This window comes from Girardinichthys multiradiatus, chromosome 5, assembly GCF_021462225.1.
Source record: "Girardinichthys multiradiatus isolate DD_20200921_A chromosome 5, DD_fGirMul_XY1, whole genome shotgun sequence".
In the NCBI taxonomy this organism is placed as follows: Eukaryota; Metazoa; Chordata; class Actinopteri; order Cyprinodontiformes; family Goodeidae; genus Girardinichthys; species Girardinichthys multiradiatus.
Window position 1 is genome coordinate 26,877,828 of NC_061798.1, and position 22,640 is coordinate 26,900,467.

Consider the following 22,640-nt stretch of genomic DNA (forward strand, 5'->3'; position numbering starts at 1 on the left):
GTCAAGCGGAGGAGAAACGCAACGCGTGCCAAGATGATGATGATGAACAAGCAACTGCATCATATACTTCCTCAACGGAGATACCTATCGGAATTCCCGTCGTGACATACTCTACCGATGATGAGGATCCAAAATCAACTTCAACAACCATGGTTGAAAATCAGACCTCGGTTCGGCCAAGAGGTATGTCAGTTCTGTGCGAAACCCCAGTGACCGTCTACCAGTATTCATCCCGTGAATTGAATGCTCCTAAGAAATCAACATACTACATCTGCAGGGTACAAAGACCCCCGTTCAAGACTCTGCAGGAAGAATGGTCTTTGGAGCCATATGGCCTGGTTGGCAGCTGGGGTTATATTTTCATGTATGAAATAGGAGAGCTTTGCCTGTATCAATTGGATCAAGACGAGGTATTTAATGGATCACTGGCTCTGTGTACACTCACCCACAGCGACTGGGCTGTGTTAAAGCTTGCAATCCCGCACCTTAATGATAGCCCTGAAACAGTCTCAAGGCAGGAGAGGGAGAAAGAAGAAGAAGAAGAAGAAGAAAATGAACTGTCTCCTCGACCTGTAAAACGGGCGAGAATGTTTCATATACCATCCGATGTTGAAATAGCTGAGAGAGAACCTCTCTTTAGCGCAGTGTGGGGGTCAAAAACCACAGCAAATGGCCGCTGGTCTTTTCGGGCAAGCAGACGCAGGAACAACCGGACGAGTCCCTCAGATCTGTTTGTGTTGGAGGCTTTCAATCAGGACTGCGGCGTATTCAAGACAATGCTGGCTCTGCCGTTTGAAGCTTGGGCAGAGAAGATGAGTGAAATTGGACATCGTCTTTCCGACCTTTTCCAAAAGTCACGAAGTTGGATCGATGTCATGTCAGTGAAAAAAACGCTGACGTTTCCTGTTTTACGTTTAGAACGAACCCTCTTCTGAGGACACGCCCCTTCCTATGATATATATACGGGGGGATAACTGCAAGCTCACAGACACTGAGAATCGTATCATGAGAATGAGTGGACCGACACCATACAGGGATCTCTACAACCACCGAGCAGAGATCCACTTCTCTCCTGAGCACGATGAAAGCTTCAACATTGGACCATATCATCCGCCTTCCCCTGACCTCTTCTCACCATCCACCTCAACATCCTCATTCTCAGAAAACCACTACAGTCCTGCATCACCTACAGGATACAACATGAAATATCTACCGCTTTCTCCAGACCTCTGCTCACCATCACCGCTATTCATGGCTGAGTCTGTAGACGCGAATGTCCTGCCTGAAGACATGAAGGTGGTCGTGGAGGAGGAGGTAGCCACCGGCTACTCACCCTCTACCGAAGCCCCTACACAAACCCTGGAACCGATGGAGGACCCTCAGCCTTCAGCAGAGGATGAGAGTAACCAGGAGGACGAAATTGACGGTTGGTTCTCAACCACCCTCATCAATACGGTGAAAACAGCGATACTTCATTTATTCAACATAACCTCTTTGAACTATCTCAGAGAAACCTGCTATGGATGTATAACGAACCACCCAAGCCAGCGTCAACACCATTGCCTGGAGGTACTGGGGGAGGATTATTACCAAGTCAACTTTCAACGCATCGTACGACGACTCGTAACCCCCAAACTCATTCCTGCTATTCAGAATCTTCTGGTACTTCGAAGCATACAAGCGGATGACTTCAGAGTTAAGACGATTGCCAAGACGGTTTTATATGAACTGAAATCGGTACAAGGCATCCACAGTGCAATAGCGCACGTTTATGATCGCATGGTCGATGAGAAACATCTCAAACAACTTAACTCTGTTTCAGAGTGCTATGGACTGACAAACTGATCTCACATGTTTGATGACTTGTTGTTGTATCATTTTTTTTTTTTAGTATTCCAGTACTTTAGTTAATCTGCATTATATGATTTTTCTTCTTTTTTCTTTTTTACTATTAAATACAATTAAAGTAGGAACATAGTAACCTTTCCCAAAAAGTGTTGTTTAAAAAAGCTAGTAGTGTTTGAATTCATCTGCATTTTATCTGATTTTGTTTTCTGGTTGTTTTTTGTTTATATTAAATAAAAAATAAAAAATAAAAAAAAAATAAGGATAAATCTACCCTCCTGTGTGTTTTTTCTCATTATTTAACAAGTAATCGGCAGAGATGGCAGGAAGACGGCTGATGAAGAAAGTATATTATAGCCCTTCAAATCCGGGAAGTTTTGGGGGTGTAGATAGGCTGAGGAGGGTTATGCAAGATGAAACGGGAAAGAAGGTTGCGGTTGAAAAAGTTAAAGATTTTTTATCAGGAGAAGATACCTATACTCTACATAAACCTGCAAGAATAAAGTTCCCGAGAAACAGAGTTTTTGTCACCAGACCATTGAGGCAGTTCCAGGCTGATCTCTGTGACATGCAAGCTCTGGCCATGGAAAATGATGGTTATAATTATTTATTAACAGTCATTGACATCTTTTCAAAAAGGGCGTATGTACGAGTTTTGAAGAGGAAAACAGCCGCTGAGGTGGTAAAGGCATTTGAATCAGTTTTTACAGAAAGCCAGATTCCCAAAAAACTTCAGACTGATGCCGGTAAAGAATTTTTTAACAAGAAATTTAAAGTTTTAATGGAGAAACACGGTATTGAACATTTTGCCACAGCGAGTGAAGCAAAAGCTTCAGTGGTCGAGAGATTTAACCGCACATTAAAAACAAGGATGTGGAGATATTTTACAGCTAACAATACCCGGCGGTACGTCGATGTACTGCAAAACCTAGCTAGAAGCTACAACCATTCCTACCACTCCAGCATTAAAATGAGCCCTATGGAAGTGACCCCAGAAAATGCCTTTCAAGTGTTTCAGAATCTGTATGATGTCAAGTCCAACAGATATTGCAAGGACTCAGTGACAACGTTTAAACAAGGGGATCTTGTCAGAATATCCAAGGTCCATGGAGTGTTTGACAAAAAATACGAACAGAGTTTTACGGATGAAGTGTTTACAGTCTATGACCGGATACCCCGTTCTCCTCCTGTATACAAACTCAAAGATTTGGATGGAGAACCTATCGAGGGTTCCTTTACGCTGAGGAACTTCAAAAAGTAAAAATATTTAACGACAAGATGTATCAAGTGGAAAAAATATTAAAACGACGTACGGTCAAGGGAGTCAAACAGGTTTTTGTAAGCTGGAAAAACTGGCCTGAGAAATTCAACAGTTGGATCAAGTTTGATGAACTTCGAAACGTATAAAAAAGGTTTGCACTAAACCTCACAGTTGACACAGCATCATGAACCGTCAGGTAGAGGATGATGGCTTTTACGTTACTCTTCCATCTAATGCTAGCATGGAAGTGTTTAAAAATAATACCAGTTCAAGTTTCCGTGTAAATTTAGCTCAACATATTGATTTAGAAGGCCAATGGATGGTTGCATTAGCCGAGATTTCATACCCTCATACATGGCATAATTTACCGGATTATGATGCCTACTTTGAATGGAGGAAGGTTGGTGATGTGGAGATCAATACGCAAAGGATCAGAAGTGGCTACTATAACAGCGTTGTTCAACTCGAGACAGAGATGGAAATGTTTTTCAAAAAATTGAAATCGGGTTTACGCATTAAATTCAGCAAAGTTCAAAAGAAATTTGCATTTCAAGCAAATAGTCCGTATGAAATACGCTTCTTCAGCACTCTAGCTTATATGATTGGCGTGAAACCAGGGGAATGGATTCATGTTTCTGAACCAAAACTGGCTCCTTTTCCGGCGGATATAAAGGCTGGTTTCTATCACCTATACTGTTACAGCGACGTGGTCAGCCCTCAAATAGTAGGCGACACTTTTGCACCTTTACTGCGGACCGTCAAAGTACAAGGCACATTCAGTGATATGATTACTCAGACGTTTAACCCCGCCCACTACCTTCCAGTCTCCAGAAGACATATTGAAAATATCAATATAGAAATTAAATCGGACCAAAACGTTCCTGTAAATTTCGTCTATGGAAAGACCGTCATAAGACTACACTTCAGACCGGTGATATCACAACGTAGCCTGAGATAAATTTTATTTGTATAAACTATTCCAGAGATATGTATATAACCTCTAAGATTGATTGGTTATCATTCATATTACGCTGGTCATTCAACACTGCATCAAGCAGGCAAGAGAGAACATGGCACATCTAAGTCTGAGACGTGATCCAAATCGCTTTGTAAATTACTATGTAAGTCAATCAGGCGGTAATCTGCCAGGGTTTTATGGGGCCCCGGTCATGTACGGACGCGGAATTGGATCATTATTTTCAAAATTATTCCGCTTCGTATCCCCTCTGGTTAAAAAAGGATTTGCAATTGCAAAACCCCATCTTAAAACGGCTGCATCAAATATCGCTTCGGATGTCATCGGTAGAGCCGTGAGTAAAATGAGTGGTTCTGCACACATCGACGGTCAAGAAGGTTCAGGAATTATGGTTTTATCCAAAAGACCCAGAACAAGACCCCCTGGTGATCGTTTAAGGACGGTTAAAAAACAACGACAAACGCGAAAAAGGAGATCAGTCGCAGCTGACAAACGAAGAGGAAGGAAGTCATCCGCAAGTTTTGATATATTTAAATAATGGCTCTTTTACATAACAAATCATCAGAGTGCACGCTGGCAGAGTTGGACTTATTTTCTGCCCCGATGACGCAGCTATCGATCGAAGATAAAATTTACACCGAGATCCAGCCTTTATCAGCAATCACTGATGGAGGCCCGATCGAGTTTTTCATTCCGGGAGACGGAGAAAAGTATCTGGATCTCAACGATACGCTGTTGCATCTCAGAGTGAAAATTACTAACGAGAATGGAACAAACCTGCCAGATGATGCACCTGTAGGGCTCATCAACTACCCGTTAAACACCATCTTCAGTCAGTGTGACGTCACTCTCGGAGATCGAATGATTTCACAATCCAGCGCTACACATCCATATAGAGCCATGATTGAGACATTGTTAAACTTTTCTGAGGATTCTTTAAAAACCCAGTTTAGCTCTGGTCTTTTTTATAAAGACACTGCAGGTGCTCTGAACTCTATTGTTACAACTAACGGCCCTAACCAAGGTCTTAACAGTAGAGCAGGCTTTACGGCAAATTCCAGGGAGGTACATCTCCTAGGCCCCCTGCATGCCGACATATTTTTCTGCGAGAGACTTCTTTTAAACTCTGTTGACCTTAAAATTAAACTTACAAGAGCCAACGATGCCTTTTGTCTCATGGCCGCAAGAGACTCCACTTACAAACTCAGGATATTAGGAGCATCTCTTTTTATCAAAAAAGTTACTGTCTCTCCAGCTGTACGACTGGGGCACGCTTCAGCTTTAATGAAAGCAAATGCTCTGTATCCACTTTCACGTGTGAATGTAAAAACATATTCCATCCCTGAAAATTCAAGGGTATGCAACCAAGAGAATCTTTTCTTAGGCATCTTTCCCAAGTATGTGGTGATTGCGTTACTGGATCATGACGCTTTTACAGGAACACGCAATCTCAATCCGTTTGACTTTAATCATTTTGATATGGAATATTTAGCTTTGTGTAAGGATGGCAGACAAATTCCTGCTAAAGCCTTCCAGCCAAATTTTAACCAAGGTCATTCAGTGAGAGAGTATTACAACTTGTTTACGGCTACAGGACGACATCTAAAAGATCTTCCACTGAGTATATCACGTCAGGAATTTAATCAAGGATACTCTCTATTCACATTTAATCTTAACCCGGGTGAGGACACAGATGCTCTATCTCCAGTTTCCAGTGGGAATTTAAGATTGGAAATGCGCTTCAGAAACCCGTTGCCATATACCACCACGCTGATCATCTACGCTTGTTATGACTCTATTTTAGAGATTGATTCAAAGAGGCGTGTGCTGGTGGATTATTATTAATCTAATCAGGCATGAATAATCATGAAATTGAGAGCCTGATGCGTCATCTGCTGGGAGATTTGTTTTGCGGTGTGTGGCCGTGCGACCAGCTGCCGCTGCTAACTGACAAATTCCCAGGGCCGGCCTACTTTATCGTGAATACACATCCTTCACACATGCCGGGGGAACACTGGCTAGCTCTGACATTGGATGAGAATGGTCAATCCAGCTTTTTTGACTCTTATGGATTCTCTCCGGATTTCGAGTTCTACCCGTCAAGCATCGTAACATTTTTAGAAGACAGATCCTCAAAAATATTGTATCATAATAATCAGCTTCAAAACACTCTGTCCACTGTGTGCGGTCACCATTGCATTTTTTATCTATGTCATAGAGCGTGCGGATTATCAATGCAGCAAGTGTTGTCGAAATACACCGGAGATGTGATTAAGAATGATTTAATGGTATCTAACTTTGTGAAAAAATATCAGAAATGTGTCATTAATCAAAGTTGTACATTTTATACTCACGGAACAGCTCTTTGGAGATGTTTCTGGATTGTTATGGAATTTAAAATGTCTTATTTTTTTTTTCATTGTTTGTTTTTTTTTTCTTCTTATGATTTAATATTTGTGTAATGATATCATATGTTAGTGTGTGAAGTAGAGAACGAAGTTAGACTTGAAAAATATAATCAATAAATATTTTATTGAATAAAAAGAAATAGGCTACATGTTTCATTTTCTTATAACGGTTTATGGTGAAAATGTAATCCATCGGGGTGGTAGTGTCGTCTTACGAAGAGACTTTTTTGATCTCCCATCAGCATTTTTTGGATCTTCCAGCTCAGATCTCGACCAGTAGGGAGAATGAGTTATCTGCCTTCTTCTTTTTCTACTCTGCTTAACGCTGGTGGGTGTACCCCCATTTTCAATCGATGTACCCCCTGTTTTGAAACGTCTATATTCTTCACGAGCATAAGGGTTAATGACTGAAGATATAGGGATGTTTACTTCTGACATGGAGTGTAGAAAATCAGACCATCCTCGGGTTTGTGATGCTCCAGATTTTTTAAACGGAAGCATGAGATTTTTCAACAAATCAATCATGTGGGACCCTTTTATAATATTTCCGTTAAATACAAATTCACCTCGCGAAGTCCAACTCTCACTTCTTTCGGATAATTTCTTCAAAATGTACTCGGCATTTTTACGATTGTGTTTAGGAAGGCTTTTCAGTACTTCCGTAAGAACCTGATCCTTAGGGGCCTCGTCCTGCCCTGGGCCTTGTTTTTCTTGGGACCGCTCATGTTCAGGAACCTCTGTGTCACGCTGCAGCGTTAAACTGACCCGCTGTTTTTCTTCTTTGACACCTTGCTTAAGTAAAGTCAGATACCTCTGGAGAAGAGCATCGTATCTCTTGATTTTTTCATAAGAAGTCAAACCCGGCTCGTTTAATATCGCTCTCATTTCAGCATCCAAATTCTCCTCCGCCGTCTGTCTGATGGACGTGTCTGACTGGGTCAGACGCTTGAATTGATGAGGGGAAATGAGAAACATCTTCTGCGATGTTCTGAGAGACATTATCTCCTGATGATTCCACCCACTAGATCACCGATCAAGGGTGCAAGAGCCGTTAAGATGGGCAGAATAAAACCACCTCGTTGCTTTTTGAGAGCCAACTGTTTAGTTTTTATCCCGGTTCTTTTATCACCCAACAATCTGATGATATTTCTTTGTTTCTTTAATTGTCGGTGTTGAGAGGGTGATAGTTTAATGTTACCTTTTAGGATATTCAGTGCAATCTCACACAGAGCCTGAATAAAGTCGGGAGAGCAGTGTGCGAGAATATCTTTACGTTTCTGTGGACAGGCCTGGTACAAAGCTCTGAATAATGGTAAATTCCTTTTTATACGCGCTGACATGATGACTTACTTTGTTCTGGGTACGTACACAGCAGGCCACTGCTGAGGAAGTATCCCCGTTCTCAGTCTGAAATGTTCTGGGCAGGTAGGCGTAAAATCGATGATTAAATATCCATGAGCTTCTCTCGTTGCGTCTTCAAAACTCTCCAAGAAGAGACCCTTTTGAGATGGAAACATTTGGCGGGCCAGTATATTCAGCTGGAGTTTATCTCTCGGGTTCTTAAACAACACCATATAATTACAGTTCAAACTAATAGTGCGACTGAACTTTCCCTGATGAAATACATTCTGAGTCAACATCATAACACTCATATTACGATGGTGACGAAACTGGGTAAAGACCTTCATCACGTTTTCATCATCTGAGGCTTGAGCAATAACATCGTCTAGAATAATCAGATGATTCTGATCAGGAGGAAACAGGTTTTCATCTTCAAAAGAATGAGGCAATCCTTCCACAAAGGTAATATTTTTATTCATCTTCTGCAATTCAGCATACATGGGTTGAAAAGATGTGTAAATCCATACAATATTTTCTGGAACAATATCCATGACATGATTACAGTTTTGTAAAATACTTTTTACAAAGAAAGTTTTCCCGCAGCCGCTGGGTCCAACTATCATATATGAGAAAGGGACTCTAAATCTAGGATCAAAATCAATCTCCTGTAAATCCATGTGACTTTTTATTTTATTTCTTCTTCAACTCTAATAACCGAAAGGCAGAGTTGTCCCGTCAGAAAAAAGACGTCTCTTATCATACACCAGTCGAAACTTTTTAAGAAATGTCGCGTTTGTCAAACGGAATCTCTTTTTATCCCTCCTGATCGTGTGCTGAGGGATTTCAATGACACCCTCACTTGACCCCTGTAAGTAGCCCTCGACCAGCCCTTTGATGCTGTCAAAATTGACCCTCTCGCTGCATTCATGCGTCTGAGTGATGCCTTTAGCACGTATCATTACATTTTTACGGTTTTTGGTCTGGTATGCATAACTCTTGGGTCCTGTCGATGCAAACTCCGAAATGCTGTCACCATCTAACTCGTCAGTAAGATCACCCAGATAATTCCCCAATTCCAGAGGAGTTTCACCACTTTTTGTCACATAAATCAAACTGTCCGTGTCAATATAAATCAATCTGTCCTGTAACTTCTCCATGCTGCTGAGAAGTTTTAAACGTGCATAAGCGGTGGTGAATGCTGCTATAAACACATTATTTGTCTTACTTGGTGGATATATGACACGTTTATTGAAATTCCACTGCACTACACACATTTCAGGGTTGAAAAAATGAAAATAGTTAACCCTGTATTTACTCGAGAACATGAAGCTGAAAAAGTCTTCAGGGTTAGTGATGACTGTGGTCTGAGACAGATCACTTCTTTGCGCAAATTTCCCCCAAAAACTGTTTAAACACAATTTTGCAACCTGCCTTTTGGCAGGATTCATCTCGATTTTCTCAGGGTCTAATTGGATGCCCTGATGCAGTTTGTAGTCGCTTATATACTTTGACTTACTCTCCTGATCCACTGCTTCAGACGGATAGCCTGAAGCCTCCTGCTTACCCTTTAAAAAGCAATGAATGTAACCTTTAAAGATTGTATCACTTCTCTTTTCAAAATGCCACACCTCTGTGATTTTAGCAAGACGATAACTACACTCCAAAGCTTTACATAGTTCTACAGTGACCCAAACTCCGGTCAGAGCTCTTTCTTGATCATTATGCATGCAGGGACCTGACTGGTAATTTAATTCAGCGCATGAGCGGCAGAGAGTGAACACAAGTTTACCTTGGGATGTTCTGTAAGGTAAAACAGGGAACAACAGGTTACGTGGTGGGTAGACCACAGCTTTGATTATACCGAAGTAGCTGCTGGGGTCATCAAAATCTTTGTAAATGATGGTGGGGTGTCCGAGGGGAAAAACGCAGTTGGCGTTTACATAAGGGTACAGAGATGTGTAATCCACATAGTGTACAGTTTCATCCGGTTCCGCTGTGTACCTCAACTTCATAGGACAGGTGCGTCCACCATACAGCGCATCCCGGGGTGATAACGGTTCGGGTGCTTTAACTTTCTCAAGAAAGCTGATCACCCCTGGGTCTGATTTTTTCATTTCAATCCACTCATGCTCCCATATGACTTCGAGACGAAGGCCGTACACAGTTTGTAACACCTTGCTTCTCTCAACAGTGGCTGCGTAAAACTGTTCAAATGCGACCCCTCTCAACGGACACTTGTCATGAGGCATGTAACACTTTTTACAGCCGTGGAAAAAACAGCCATAAAATTCAAACGCAACTTTGACACCGTTAATCTCTGCATGCCCATCCACTGAATATGGCCCGATTTTCTTTTCACCCCTATTTAATGCATGCTCGATAAATATGGCTCTGCTGTCTGCAATCCAGCCGAGCCATTGAATGGACGCGCTGGAGAACGTTTTACTGCTACGTCTGTAGTCCAGAGGTGATGGAATGGCTAAGGTTTGAGGAGGAAGGAAATTGGTTACAAAAACCTTCATGCAGGCTGATGCTATTGTGATACTTTTAAACGGATCCACACTTGTCTCCTTAAAGAACTCGTCTCTGAATTTTAAGCATCCTTGAAAAAGAATTTCAACGTCATTTTTACAATAACGAATAGCTTCTTTCTTAAAGTCAAAGACCTCTTTGCTCGCTTCTCTGTACCAGCTGCTAAACACCTGTTGTTCTTGAAGACTCATGCGTTCTACAGCGTAGCAGGATGGAGGAGGAAAAGCCCCTACATACTGGAGATGTTGTTCAGAGGAAAATAGGTGGGGGAAAAAACCCTTGCTTTGATCGGTAAAGCCTAACGCTTTCGGCATGGCACTAAGCTTCATGCACATGAAGGACAGGCTATCAATGTATTTTAACCTGTAATCAGGGTCGGTTAAACAGAGAACTTTACTCCCTACCATGACGATATGTGGTTTAATGCCTAACTGCAGCATTGCTGTGAGAATCAGGTAACCATCGTACCCCCGCGCATTGTGCGCTATTAAGGTGTAACCTTTGTACATTGGCCTCCTGAAATGCAGGAGAAATTTTTGGGTGCAATTCAGTCCATTAGCGTACCATTCATCACCTTTCAACGTTTTAGCACAGACCAGAAAGGGGGTATGCACGCCGCTGTCATTGACGAAGCATTCGAAATCATAAAAAATCAGTTTATCATCAAGCTGATTAATTGCACTGCAAGGCAGAATGTAACACTTATGATCATCGCATGTAATGTCTAGGCTGGGGGGTACATTTTCACCGCAAATACTGCATTTTACATTACACACGTGTGGTTTATTCGGTTTACTGATTGGAATAACGTATATCCGTTTGCATACTTTACACAGTTTTACCAATTCACAGTCACTGATAGGCCTTTCAGCACTATTTCTGATGCGCGGTTCCCTGTGTCTGCTGAAACATGAAGAATTACGACAGATTCTTTGACAGCCTGCACAGTTTACAGGATTGCTAATCTCTTGCATACATTTATATGTTCGACACACTGGACAATAACCTTCACAATGGTGTGTATTGGCATTCTGATAGCTGGCGTAACAGTAATTACAAATATATCTGCACCCCATAAAACCTTTGAGATTTTTTATCCCATAGTAATGACCTTGAAATAACAGCAAAAACAGAGGGTTTGAACGATCGGGGAAACTGGTCTCAAATTTACACAGAGCAGTAGAGCCCGTGGTTCTGTGAAACACTACAATTTTTCTCTTCAGAATGGTTTCAAATTTACCAATATCACTAAAAGTAACTGCTGTTTGCTCGTCAAGGCCTGCCTGATGGTGCCATCTCCTCCCCAGTTCTACAGCACGGTGATCCGTGAGCTCAGGGTCAGAGACGTGTGCGAGGCTGATTGCAAAACATAACTGATTACCGGTATTGTTTATAATATACAAATGACGCATTTTCTTATTAAACAGTTCACAGTCTAACGTTCCTGCAGCTTTACGCTTAGAACCTCCTGCTGGGTCATTAACAACCTGAAGAACAAATTCCATGTTATTATCTACAGGTATATTTGCATTCGATTGTACTAAATCGTCGAGGAAGTTTTCGAAAGCAGGCAGGATCATATTTCCATCATCTGTAACAGTAAATGTGATGTGACGATTGAGATTTTCACCCACTAATTCCAGCTGCACAACGTCGTTACGTCTGGTTAACGATCTCGCAGCGTCGGCTAATTCAATTATAATACGCATGATGTCTGTATAGAATGCTGCTAAATCTGGAACGTTACTTGGACAGGGCGGCGGTATGGTAAAAGGTCTCCTTATTTCATGGTTATTAAAATGTTCACGTTCAACCACAGCTGGAGGATCTCGCTCTATTTGATTAGAACTAACCGCTACTCCCGTATTAAAATTACCCCCGTGATGATCTGCGGAGTGTGACGTAGAAAGATTCTGATGAGTGTCAGGTGGATCATTTTCCTCAATGCTGCTGCTGTGTGGAGACGGTTCGCTGTTCAAATCGGAAAGAGCCTGATTGATTACGTTTAAAACGTCACAGTGCCGATCTGCGGCGTGTGCAGGTGAATCATTTTCCTCAATGCTGCTGTGTGGAGACGGTTCGCTGTTCAAATCGGAAAGAGCCTGATTGATTACGTTTAAAACGTCACCGTGCTGATGTTCATTTATTGAATTTTCACTGTTAGCAGGAGATGCATTAACGGGAATTTCGTTAAGTTCATTAACTAAATTTCTTATTTCATCCAGGGCAAGTCTGATTACTTGATCAGAACTAACCGCTACTCCCGTATTGAAATGACCCCCGTGATGATCTGCGGAGTGTGTCGTAGAGGGGTTATGATGAGTGTCAGGTGGATCATTTTGCTCAATGCTGTGTGGAGACGGTGTGCTATTTTCTTCTGCATTAACGGGAATTTCGTTAAGTTCATTAACTAAATTTCTTATTTCATCCAGGGCAAGTCTGATTCGGTTATCCATTTTCTATGAACATAAGAAACGAAAATAAAAAAAAAACTAACCTACAGAAAAAAAAAAAAAAAAAAAAAAAAAAAAAAACACAGTGATCAGTTCAGTTTAAAATCACCTTGATGTCACCAAAATGCTTCTTTAACAGAATCTGACATGCAGCCAGAAGCGTTAACGATGAGGCCTTATTACGAAGATCCCGTGAGACTGTAGAGACTGTCTTCCTGCGCTGTCCAGGTCTCGATGAAATCTGCTCTACCATCAACGTCGCCTCTGGAAAAGATAAAGAAAAAAAATAAATAAAAAGATAATAAATATATATATATATATATATATATATATATATATATATATATATATATATATATATATATATATATTGAAATAATCACATTAAAGCTGAAAAAAAAAAAAAAAAAAAAAAAAAAAAAAAAAAGGGGAATTAAAATTAATTAAGTATGTATGTATGAATTAAAACGTACCGTTAATTAAACCACTCACTAGCGTTGCTCGGGATTGTAGCGCAAAGAGTCGCTGTCTTTTGGCCGGGGTTAAATATTCTGTAAAAACAGAAGACAATAAAAAGTTATCTTACGCTGCGCAGCACAGCGTTCATAAATAAAACGAAAATAGTTTTTAAAATACACAAGTTTTTTTTTTAATCTTACTCCGATTCTTTGCGGTAAAACCTCCAGATTTCACTTCTTGTTGGACTGAAACTGTGCCGTTCTGCTGAAAGCTGTCTTGATCTTTGAAAAGCGACCTTCTGGTGGGCGGATTTAATGTGGCATCTTTGGATGTATCTGTAAACAGGTTTATATGACATTTTTATTGAACTATGCTTAAAATACATATATATATATATATATATTGTTTTTATTTAATTTTTATTTCCTTACCTTGCTCCTGCTCGACAACTATGTCTTCCACAGAGCTCTCAGTCGAATCTGTAAACAGTTTTATCTGAGGTTTAAAACAAAAGTCTCTAATAACACATAAATAAAATACATTCACTCTCAAAGAAAAACAGTTAGTTCTTAGGACTTACTTTCTGGAGGTGCCGGTAACTTATCCGGTGTGTCTTCAGGGGAAATGATGATAATTGGCGGAGGAGTATTCAAAGAATCTGTCGTAATTTCTGTGTTAGAAGAAAGTTCAGATGTAGTTGCGAGTTTTTCTTGTTTGGAGATAATTCGCCTTCTCAATTTAGAGTGTCGATTCCAGCTGCTGAATCCTCCAACTTGATCATTCGGGTTTACCTCTCTCATCAAATCTATAAATTGAAACATTGTCAAGGGTTAACTATAATATATATATATATATATATATATATATATATATATATTATTGCATTTAACATTTACTTACCATAATCTGATTGTGTCAAGATGAAATCATCAAGGTCATCAGCGGTGGGTTCTATGACAAAGAAACAAATATATATATATATATATATATATATATATATATATAAACAATATATATAAACAAAAATTGAGAACATTCACATGCATTTAATGATACTTACTTACTTACTTACTTACGTTTTAAGATGTCATTGTGCTTTTGTGAATTATCAGAAGAAGAAGCCACAATTTCCGGGTTTCCTGAAATATTTACCGACATTTTTTCTTGTCAGTACTGGTATTTTTCAATGTAACAAGTGTTATGGTTCAAAGACATTCAGCATTTGAAGACCCTGACACTGAGGTTAGCCAGTGAAACAGAGCCCCCAACATTTACACACAGTATTTATACCAGAACATGACAGTGTTATCTCAACTGCAAAGACTATGTTTTTAAGACCAAAACCCTTCTTGAGTTCAAAGGTGATATGTTATCTAAGAAACAGACGTAACTGCCCCTTCCTGACATCGCCCCTAACAGTTGGGATATAGAATAACTGTAACCCTGTAACTCTAAGATGAAAAAGTAAAATGTTTTTAGAAAAGCTACAGGTAACTAAAATTATCATTCCTTTTTCCTAAAATGGAGTCTCTCATGATTCAAAAAACAAACACATCATTGCTAGTCAATTTGTAACTTGGAAACAGTATACTGATGTTCTTTTTTTTTTCTGTTAATCTGATATTCGTCTTACCTATTTCAGCTGCCTATGTTTTTAAGACCAAAACCCTTCTTGAGTTCAAAGGTGATATGTTATCTAAGAAACAGACGTAACTGCCCCTTTCCTGACATCGCCCCTAACAGTTGTAACCCCCCTGTAACTCTAAGATGAAAAAGTAAAAATGTTTTTTAGAAAAGCTACAGGTAACTTAAATTATCATTCCTTTTTTCCTAAAATGGAGTCTCTCATGATTCAAAAACAAACACATCATTGCTAGTCAATTTGTAACTTGGAAACAGTATACTGATGTTCTTTTTTTTTTCTGTTAATCTGATATTCGTCTTACCTATTTTCAGCTGCTTTTCCAGTATGTTGACGCAGAAGCTGAAGGTTTTTCTCGTTCCATCGATGTAGTGAAGCACAATTTTTTATTTTTATTTACTTTTTTAGGTCTTTTCTATTTTGAACGGATTTAGACTGGCTCATATATTCAACAAATAGGTCCTGCTGTAAAGCAAAAATTAACTTACAATTCTGTCAGGTTACACAGTTCCTTTATTAGGATTTCATGTGATAGGTCAACATTAAGTTGATTATACCTTTAAAAATATAAAAGGATGCATGTCTTTTTTTTGTTGTTTTGTTTTTTAGATGTATTAACGCCTGAAAAAAACATACAGATTATTAATAACACCCTTAAACACACCCCTGTGTGTTTTAATTGGCTCATTTAAGGCCTTCCCCGTAACACCCTTAAACACACCCCTGTGTTTTAATTGACTCATTTAAGGTATCGCCCCTAATGACGACAACCAATCAACATCCACTGTTACGCCCCTTGGACACACCCCCCCTGCCCACATGGCAACCACATGGCGCCCATATGCCCCCCACCGGAAGTCCCGCCCTCACCGGAAGTCCCGCCCACCTGTCAAAATGTTTGATGGAAGGGTGCACTTAAATTCTCTACCAGATTCCGAGGGATGTTGGAGACGTAGAGTCTGAGTGGACCATGTTCTCCGCATCTATTGTCGATGCTGTTGCCAGTAGCTGCGGCCGTAAGGTCTGCGGTGCCTGTCGCGGCGGCAATCCCCGAACTCGGTGGTGGACACCGGCAGTAAGGGATGCCGTCAAGCTGAAGAAGGAGTCCTATCGGCTGTGGTTGGCTTGTGGGACTCCTGAGGCGGCTGACAAGTACCGTGGGGCCAAGCGTGCCATGGCCCGGGCGGTGGCAGAGGCAAAAACTCGGACCTGGGAGGAGTTTGATGAGGCCATGGAGAAGGACTACCGGTTGGCCCCAAAGCGATTCTGGCAAACCGTCCGGTGCTTCAGGAGGGGGAAGCAGTGCTTCGCCAACACTGTTTATAGTGGGGGTGGGGAGCTGGTGACCTCAACTGGGGACATTATCGGGCGGTGGAAGGAGTACTTCAAGGATCTCCTCAATCCTGCCATCACGCATTCCCTGGTGGAAACAGAGGCTGGGGACCGGGGTCGGACTCTTGCATCACCCGGGCTGAAGTCACCAAGGTGGTTAAAAATCTCCGCGGTGGCAGGGCTTCGGGGGTGGATGAGATCCGCCCTGAGTACCTCAAATCTCTGGATGTTGTGGGGCTGTCATGGTTGACACGTTTCTTCAACATTGCGTGGCGGACGGGGACAGTGCCTTTGGATTGGCAGACTGGGGTGGTGGTCCCCCTTCATAAGAAGGGTGACCGGAGGGTGTGTTCCAACTACACGGGGATCATCCGTTACTAGGGGCCATCCGGTCTCTGTACAAGCGGAGCAGGAGTTTGGTCCGCATTGCCGGCACTAAGTCGGACCTGTTCCCGGTGCATGTTGGACTCCGGCAGGGCTGCCCTTTGTCACCGGTCCTATTCATAACTTTTATGGACAGGATTTCTAGGCGCAGCCAAGGGCCGGAGGGGGTCTGGTTTAGGGACCAGAGGATTTTGTCTTTTTTTTTTGCAGATGACGTGGTCCTGCTGGCCCCCTCTAGCCAAGACCTACAGCATGCGCTGTGGCGGTTCGCAGCTGAGTGTGAAGCGGCTGGGATGAAGATCAGCTCCTCCAAGTCCGAGGCCATGGTTCTCGACCGGAAAAGGGTGGCTTGTCCTCTTCAGGTTGGAGGGGAGTTCCTACCTCAAGTGGAGGAGTTTAAGTATCTCGGGGTCTTGTTCACAAGTGAGGGAAGAATGGAGCGGGAGATCAACAGACGGATCGGTGCGGCTGCCGCAGTAATGGGGGCGCTGTGCCGGTCCGTTGTGGTGAAGAGAGAGCTGAGCCAAAAAGCGAAGCTCTCGATTTACTGGTCGGTCTACGTTCCTACCCTCACTTATGGCCATGAACTTTGGGTCATGACTGAAAGAACGAGATCACGGATACAAGCGGCTGAAATGAGCTTCCTCCGTAGGGTGGCCGGGCACTTCCTTAGAGATATAGGGGAGGAGGTCGGCCATCCGGGAGGGGCTCGGAGTAGAGCCACTGCTCCTCCATATTGAGAGGAGCCAGTTGAGGTGGCTCGGGCATCTATACCGGATGCCTCCTGGATGCCTTCCTCAGGAGGTGTTCCAGGCACGTCCCACCGGGAGGAGGCCCAGGGGACGGCCCAGGACACGCTGGAGGAACTATGTCTCTCCTCTGGCCTGGGAACGCCTTGGGCTCCTCCCAGAGGAGCTGGAGGAGGTGTCTTGGGAGAGGGACGTCTGGGCGTCTCTGCTGAGTCTGCTGCCCCCGCGACCCGGTCCCAGATAAAGCGGAAGACGACGAGTACGAGGAATCCTGGCCCTATGTGTAAAAGTAATTACACCTAGAGTTCAATTTCGGTAGCTAAATCCGATAACCGTCAGACCTGTACAGGCAAGAAATCACTTTAAAAGAACCTGTCAGACAACATGAAGTAGACTAAAAGGTTTGAAATATTACATCATCCCTAATCTAAACGATGAGAAAAAAAGTCCCTGATTTCTATCGGTCTGGAAAGATTGCAATGCCATTTCTAAGGTTTTGGGATTACAGTGAACCACAGTGTGAGTCACTATGACAAATGGAGGAAACATGGAACAGTATTGAGCAGTGTGGGGCTGCTTTATGGACCTGGACAGATTGTAGTAGTCGATGCATTCATTAATTCTGCTGTTTAGCAGCAAGTTCTGAAGGAAAGTGTCCATCTACTACTTTGACCTATAGCTGAAGCATTCCTTAGGATTGCAGCAGATCATCTTGGCGCTATGTCAAAGTCTGGGCCCACTTAGATGCAGTTGATACTGGAAAACCCTCCAGTGTAGCTGGATTAAAACAATTCCTCCACAGCTATGTGAAAGACTCAATGCCAGATATCATAAAACATGGCAGCGTTTGCCGCCAAGAGTGCAACAACCAATTTTAGGTTTTATTGGGCAATTCACTTTTTACAACCAACCAGGTTGGTTTGAATAGCTTTAGAAAACTACATTTTGTATTTACTCAGGTTATTTTTCTCTGCTTTGAAATAATGTGTGGTAATTAGGGGTAACAGAAAAGTGAAAGCAGAAGAAGAAATCTTTAAATAAGACATATTTTTTTCCTGTTCTGAATGTATTTTAGTCCCAGAGATCTGCTTCTTTGCCCTCGATGTCGATGAATTCAGACGCTGTGCCGAGCAGCAGCCAGACCTCATCTCTGCAGCATCATGAGCACAAAGCAAGCAGGAAGGACCACAGCATCAGAACAGCAAGGGGTGAGGAAGGGCAGGTCCAGAAAGAGCTGAAGGCTTTATTGGTTTCTTTTTGTTAATGCAATTCCTCTTGGTTTCAGTGATCCATGCCCCTCAACATGGAGTGTCGTCAGGGGATGAACATCGCCACTCACACTCTCGGCAGCCGTCACGGTCCGGCAGCATCCCTGCTCTGCTGCCAAAGCCTCCCCTGACTCCACTGGTCAAGCTGGTGGGTAAAATCTACTCCCTCAAGTGCAGGTGAATAAGTAAACGTTTCCCTTCAAACCAATTACACAAACATTGGATTTGTTTTTAAATCATGGGGATTGTCTTTAGTTCATTCCTGCTTGTCCTGCCATCCAGGTTCTGTGATGAAGTATTTCATGGACCTCTGTCTGTTCAAGAGAAGTGGATCACCCACCTGCAGAAACACATCCTGTCTCTGGGCTACAAGGGCAAAGAAGCTCCTCCTCCTGCTGCTGCTGCTGTTGCTGTTGCTGCATCTGCTCCTTCAGCCCCTCCGACGCTCGTCCCCCCGGTAGCTGTATAGACCAATAAAAGTCACTAAACAGTGCTGTGAGTTTCTCATTTCAAATTCCATTAGGAAGCAAAGTCTTTGTCAGCATAAAATAAAAGACATGTTCTCTTCTTGTCCATGAGAGGGCAGACATGAGCCGTGTGAGAGAGAGAGACTGCTCAATATAATCCACTCAGGTAAAATCCAATTTTTGATACACAAGGCCACACGTCTGATCATAAAGTGTCCTCCTCATGCTCTTAAAAGTTATTTTTGGGCAAATTAAATGTCTTATTTTGTATGTTTTCTACTTACTGGTCTGGATCACATTTACATTGTATACTTTTAAATTGCCTCATGCATTTAATACCTTGTCATTTATGATCTATTTTATGTTGAAAATATATTTAAACGTTTTTCTGCTTTTTCAATTGAAAATGTTTTTAAAAAATCAAATTATGTCACATATTTATTTTTTTAATAGTTTTTTGGTAATTTCCAAACAACATGCATTAAAAGCTGAATGACAATTCAACATTCATTACTCATTGTTTTGATAAGAGGCTTCACTGATAGTTTATTAACATCCTTTTCTACTGAGGTAAAAAAACAGCAGGTTGTTAGCCGTATTCATGCATACCTTCCATATATCCAGGGTGTTTTCTGTTGAGTCAATTTTACCTGTAAATAAAATTTGTCATGTTTACCTTCTTTCTTTTATTGACTCTACAGGTCCTTCTCAAAATATTAGCATATTGTGATAAAGTTCATTATTTTCCATAATGTCATGATGAAAATTTAACATTCATATATTTTAGATTCATTGCACACTAACTGAAATATTTCAGGTCTTTTATTGTTTTAATACGGATGATTTTGGCATACAGCTCATGAAAACCCAAAATTCCTATCTCACAAAATTAGCATATTTCATCCGACCAATAAAAGAAAAGTGTTTTTATTACAAAAAACGTCAACCTTCAAATAATCATGTACAGTTATGCACTCAATACTTGGTCGGGAATCCTTTTGCAGAAATGACTGCTTCAATGCGGCGTGACATGGAGGCAATCAGCCTGTGGCACTGCTGAGGTCTTATGGAGGCCCAGGATGCTTCGATAGCGGCCTTTAGCTCATCCAGAGTGTTGGATCTTGAGTCTCTCAACGTTCTCTTCACAATATCCCACAGATTCTCTATGGGGTTCAGGTCAGGAGAGTTGGCAGGCCAATTGAGCACAGTGATACCATGGTCAGTAAACCATTTACCAGTGGTTTTGGCACTGTGAGCAGGTGCCAGGTCGTGCTGAAAAACGAAATCTTCATCTCCATAAAGCTTTTCAGCAGATGGAAGCATGAAGTGCTCCAAAATCTCCTGATAGCTAGCTGCATTGACCCTGCCCTTGATAAAACACAGTGGACCAACACCAGCAGCTGACACGGCACCCCAGACCATCACTGACTGTGGGTACTTGACACTGGACTTCTGGCATTTTGGCATTTCCTTCTCCCCAGTCTTCCTCCAGACTCTGGCACCTTGATTTCCGAATGACATGCAGAATTTGCTTTCATCCGAAAAAAGTACTTTGGACCACTGAGCAACAGTCCAGTGCTGCTTCTCTGTAGCCCAGGTCAGGCGCTTCTGCCGCTGTTTCTGGTTTAAAAGTGGCTTGACCTGGGGAATGCGGCACCTGTAGCCCATTTGGGTTTTCATGAGCTGTATGCCAAAATCATCCGTATTAAGACAATAAAAGACCTGAAATATTTCAGTTAGTGTGCAATGAATCTAAAATATATGAATGTTAAATTTTCATCATTACATTGTGGAAAATAATGAACTTTATCACAATATGCTAATATTTTGAGAAGGACCTGTATGTTGCTTTAGATATTTACACCGCCCTTCACATTCGTTTATATATGAGGTGCAAACACACCCTCCATATCTGCTACCTGTGCGACCCCTTTTCTTTTCCAATGGTTAAAATCAGCCTGACAGAGAGAGGTACCGCCAATCTTTGTGGTTTTTAGTATAATAATGGCCACCAGTGGGCTCTAGATGGACAAACTTTATCAGTTTATTTGACTTAGTATCCCTACCCATAGCCCATTCTAAAATGTCCAAACTCTAACACTCAGTAGTTTATTCTAACCTAACCAACAACCCTATTTCTTTTTACAAACTTGACATTCATGTTATAAATTTAAAAAATCCTTGGAAGATCTAGCGTTCCTGTAAATCGTTGAAGTTATGTTTAGTTGTATAACCGTTCTTTCTGAGAACTGCTTCACATCTGTTGCGTGGAGTCGACCAACATCTGGCAGCTGTGAGCAGGTATTCCAGCCCAGGATGGCTGGACCACATTCCACAACTCTGCATTTCTTGGTTAATCTTGAGAGACGGCATGCTTGATGCTACATCTCTCCCTGAATCAGGTAAAATACAGCAGAAAGCGTTTCACAACAACTTATGACTATTTGTATTTTATCTGAGTTATTTTTTCTTTTTTGTTGTTGGCTAATTATAGTGATGTGCACAATATTTTTGCCAAAATGTATTCTTCTAGATACTGCACTGTGCTAACATTAGGAGAATTGTTTTAGCTATAGTCTTACAGATTGTGTTGGTGGAAGGATAACCTCACTCAGATTTGTTTGTCACTGCTCGGGTGGTTTTAAACTTCTTAGTTATTGTTTGCACTGTATGGGCAAGTTCAGGCAAGCACCTATTTTCTTGAACCCTTTAGTTTTGAAGAGCAACACATCTGCTTTACTTGAATGACATGTTCTCTTGTCTTTCCTATTTTCACAAGTGGCTAAGAGAATTAGGGCTTTGAGCTGTGTCATATTTTTACTCCAGGGAAACTGAAAATCCTGTTTTATTAATGTTACTTCATGGAATAAAGTCTATTCAGATTTAAGGTTGGGTTTTTCTACATTCTCAGTTTATAAGTTTCTTTGTGCCACTGACTTTTTTTTCCAATCTGATCGGAATTTTATAAATGATTTTTATTTTTTAAGTCTGCATTTAAGAGGCTGAGTTTACAGCAGGACTTCCGTTGAACTTAAGAACTGCACTTATTGCAGCAGCTCTGTTCACTACCAGCATTTTATTCTTCTTCAGATATTAGTTGTTCGTTTTCTACTTAACAATTGCATAAAAATCCTGATCTATAACAACTCTTTTAAGAAAGAATATCACAGCTTCTCCAATATTTAATTTTCTTTTGGATTAATTCTCTAGTTTGGATTTAAATAGGAATTGGGATAGTTTGGGTGGTTTTAATTTTTTATTTGCACTTGTAATTTTCTGCAGCAGGTTTAGCCTTAAATGGCATAAACTATCCAAACATGCTCAAAATCAAGAGTTAAAGTGTATTCAAAACAATACAAGGGGGGGTGATTGTTCAAACACTACAGATGGGTCAGAGTGAAATCTGAAAGACAATTTAGAACCAGTCTCGCTCTTGCTCAGAACTGGAAATTTATGATATTTAGTAAAAAGATGGGGTGTATCTGATATATTTGAGCAAAGTAACAGCAGACAGGAGAATCTA

General features: G+C 41.3%; 1 protein-coding gene across 3 annotated transcripts in view; it reads left to right on the plus strand.

Moving 5' to 3' along the window:
• The window catches only part of LOC124867743 (protein Wiz-like), a 28,672-nt gene extending 8,880 nt beyond the window's left edge, over positions 1-19,792 (plus strand). For all 3 annotated transcript variants that reach the window (XM_047364324.1, XM_047364325.1, XM_047364326.1), the window contains exons 7-9: positions 18,458-18,590; positions 18,668-18,827; positions 18,933-19,792. In XM_047364324.1, coding sequence (XP_047220280.1) covers positions 18,458-18,590; positions 18,668-18,827; positions 18,933-19,119 — 480 coding nt within the window. In that variant the 3' untranslated portion in view covers positions 19,120-19,792. The remainder of the gene's footprint in view (positions 1-18,457; positions 18,591-18,667; positions 18,828-18,932) is intronic.
• Positions 19,793-22,640: the final 2,848 nt, after the last annotated feature.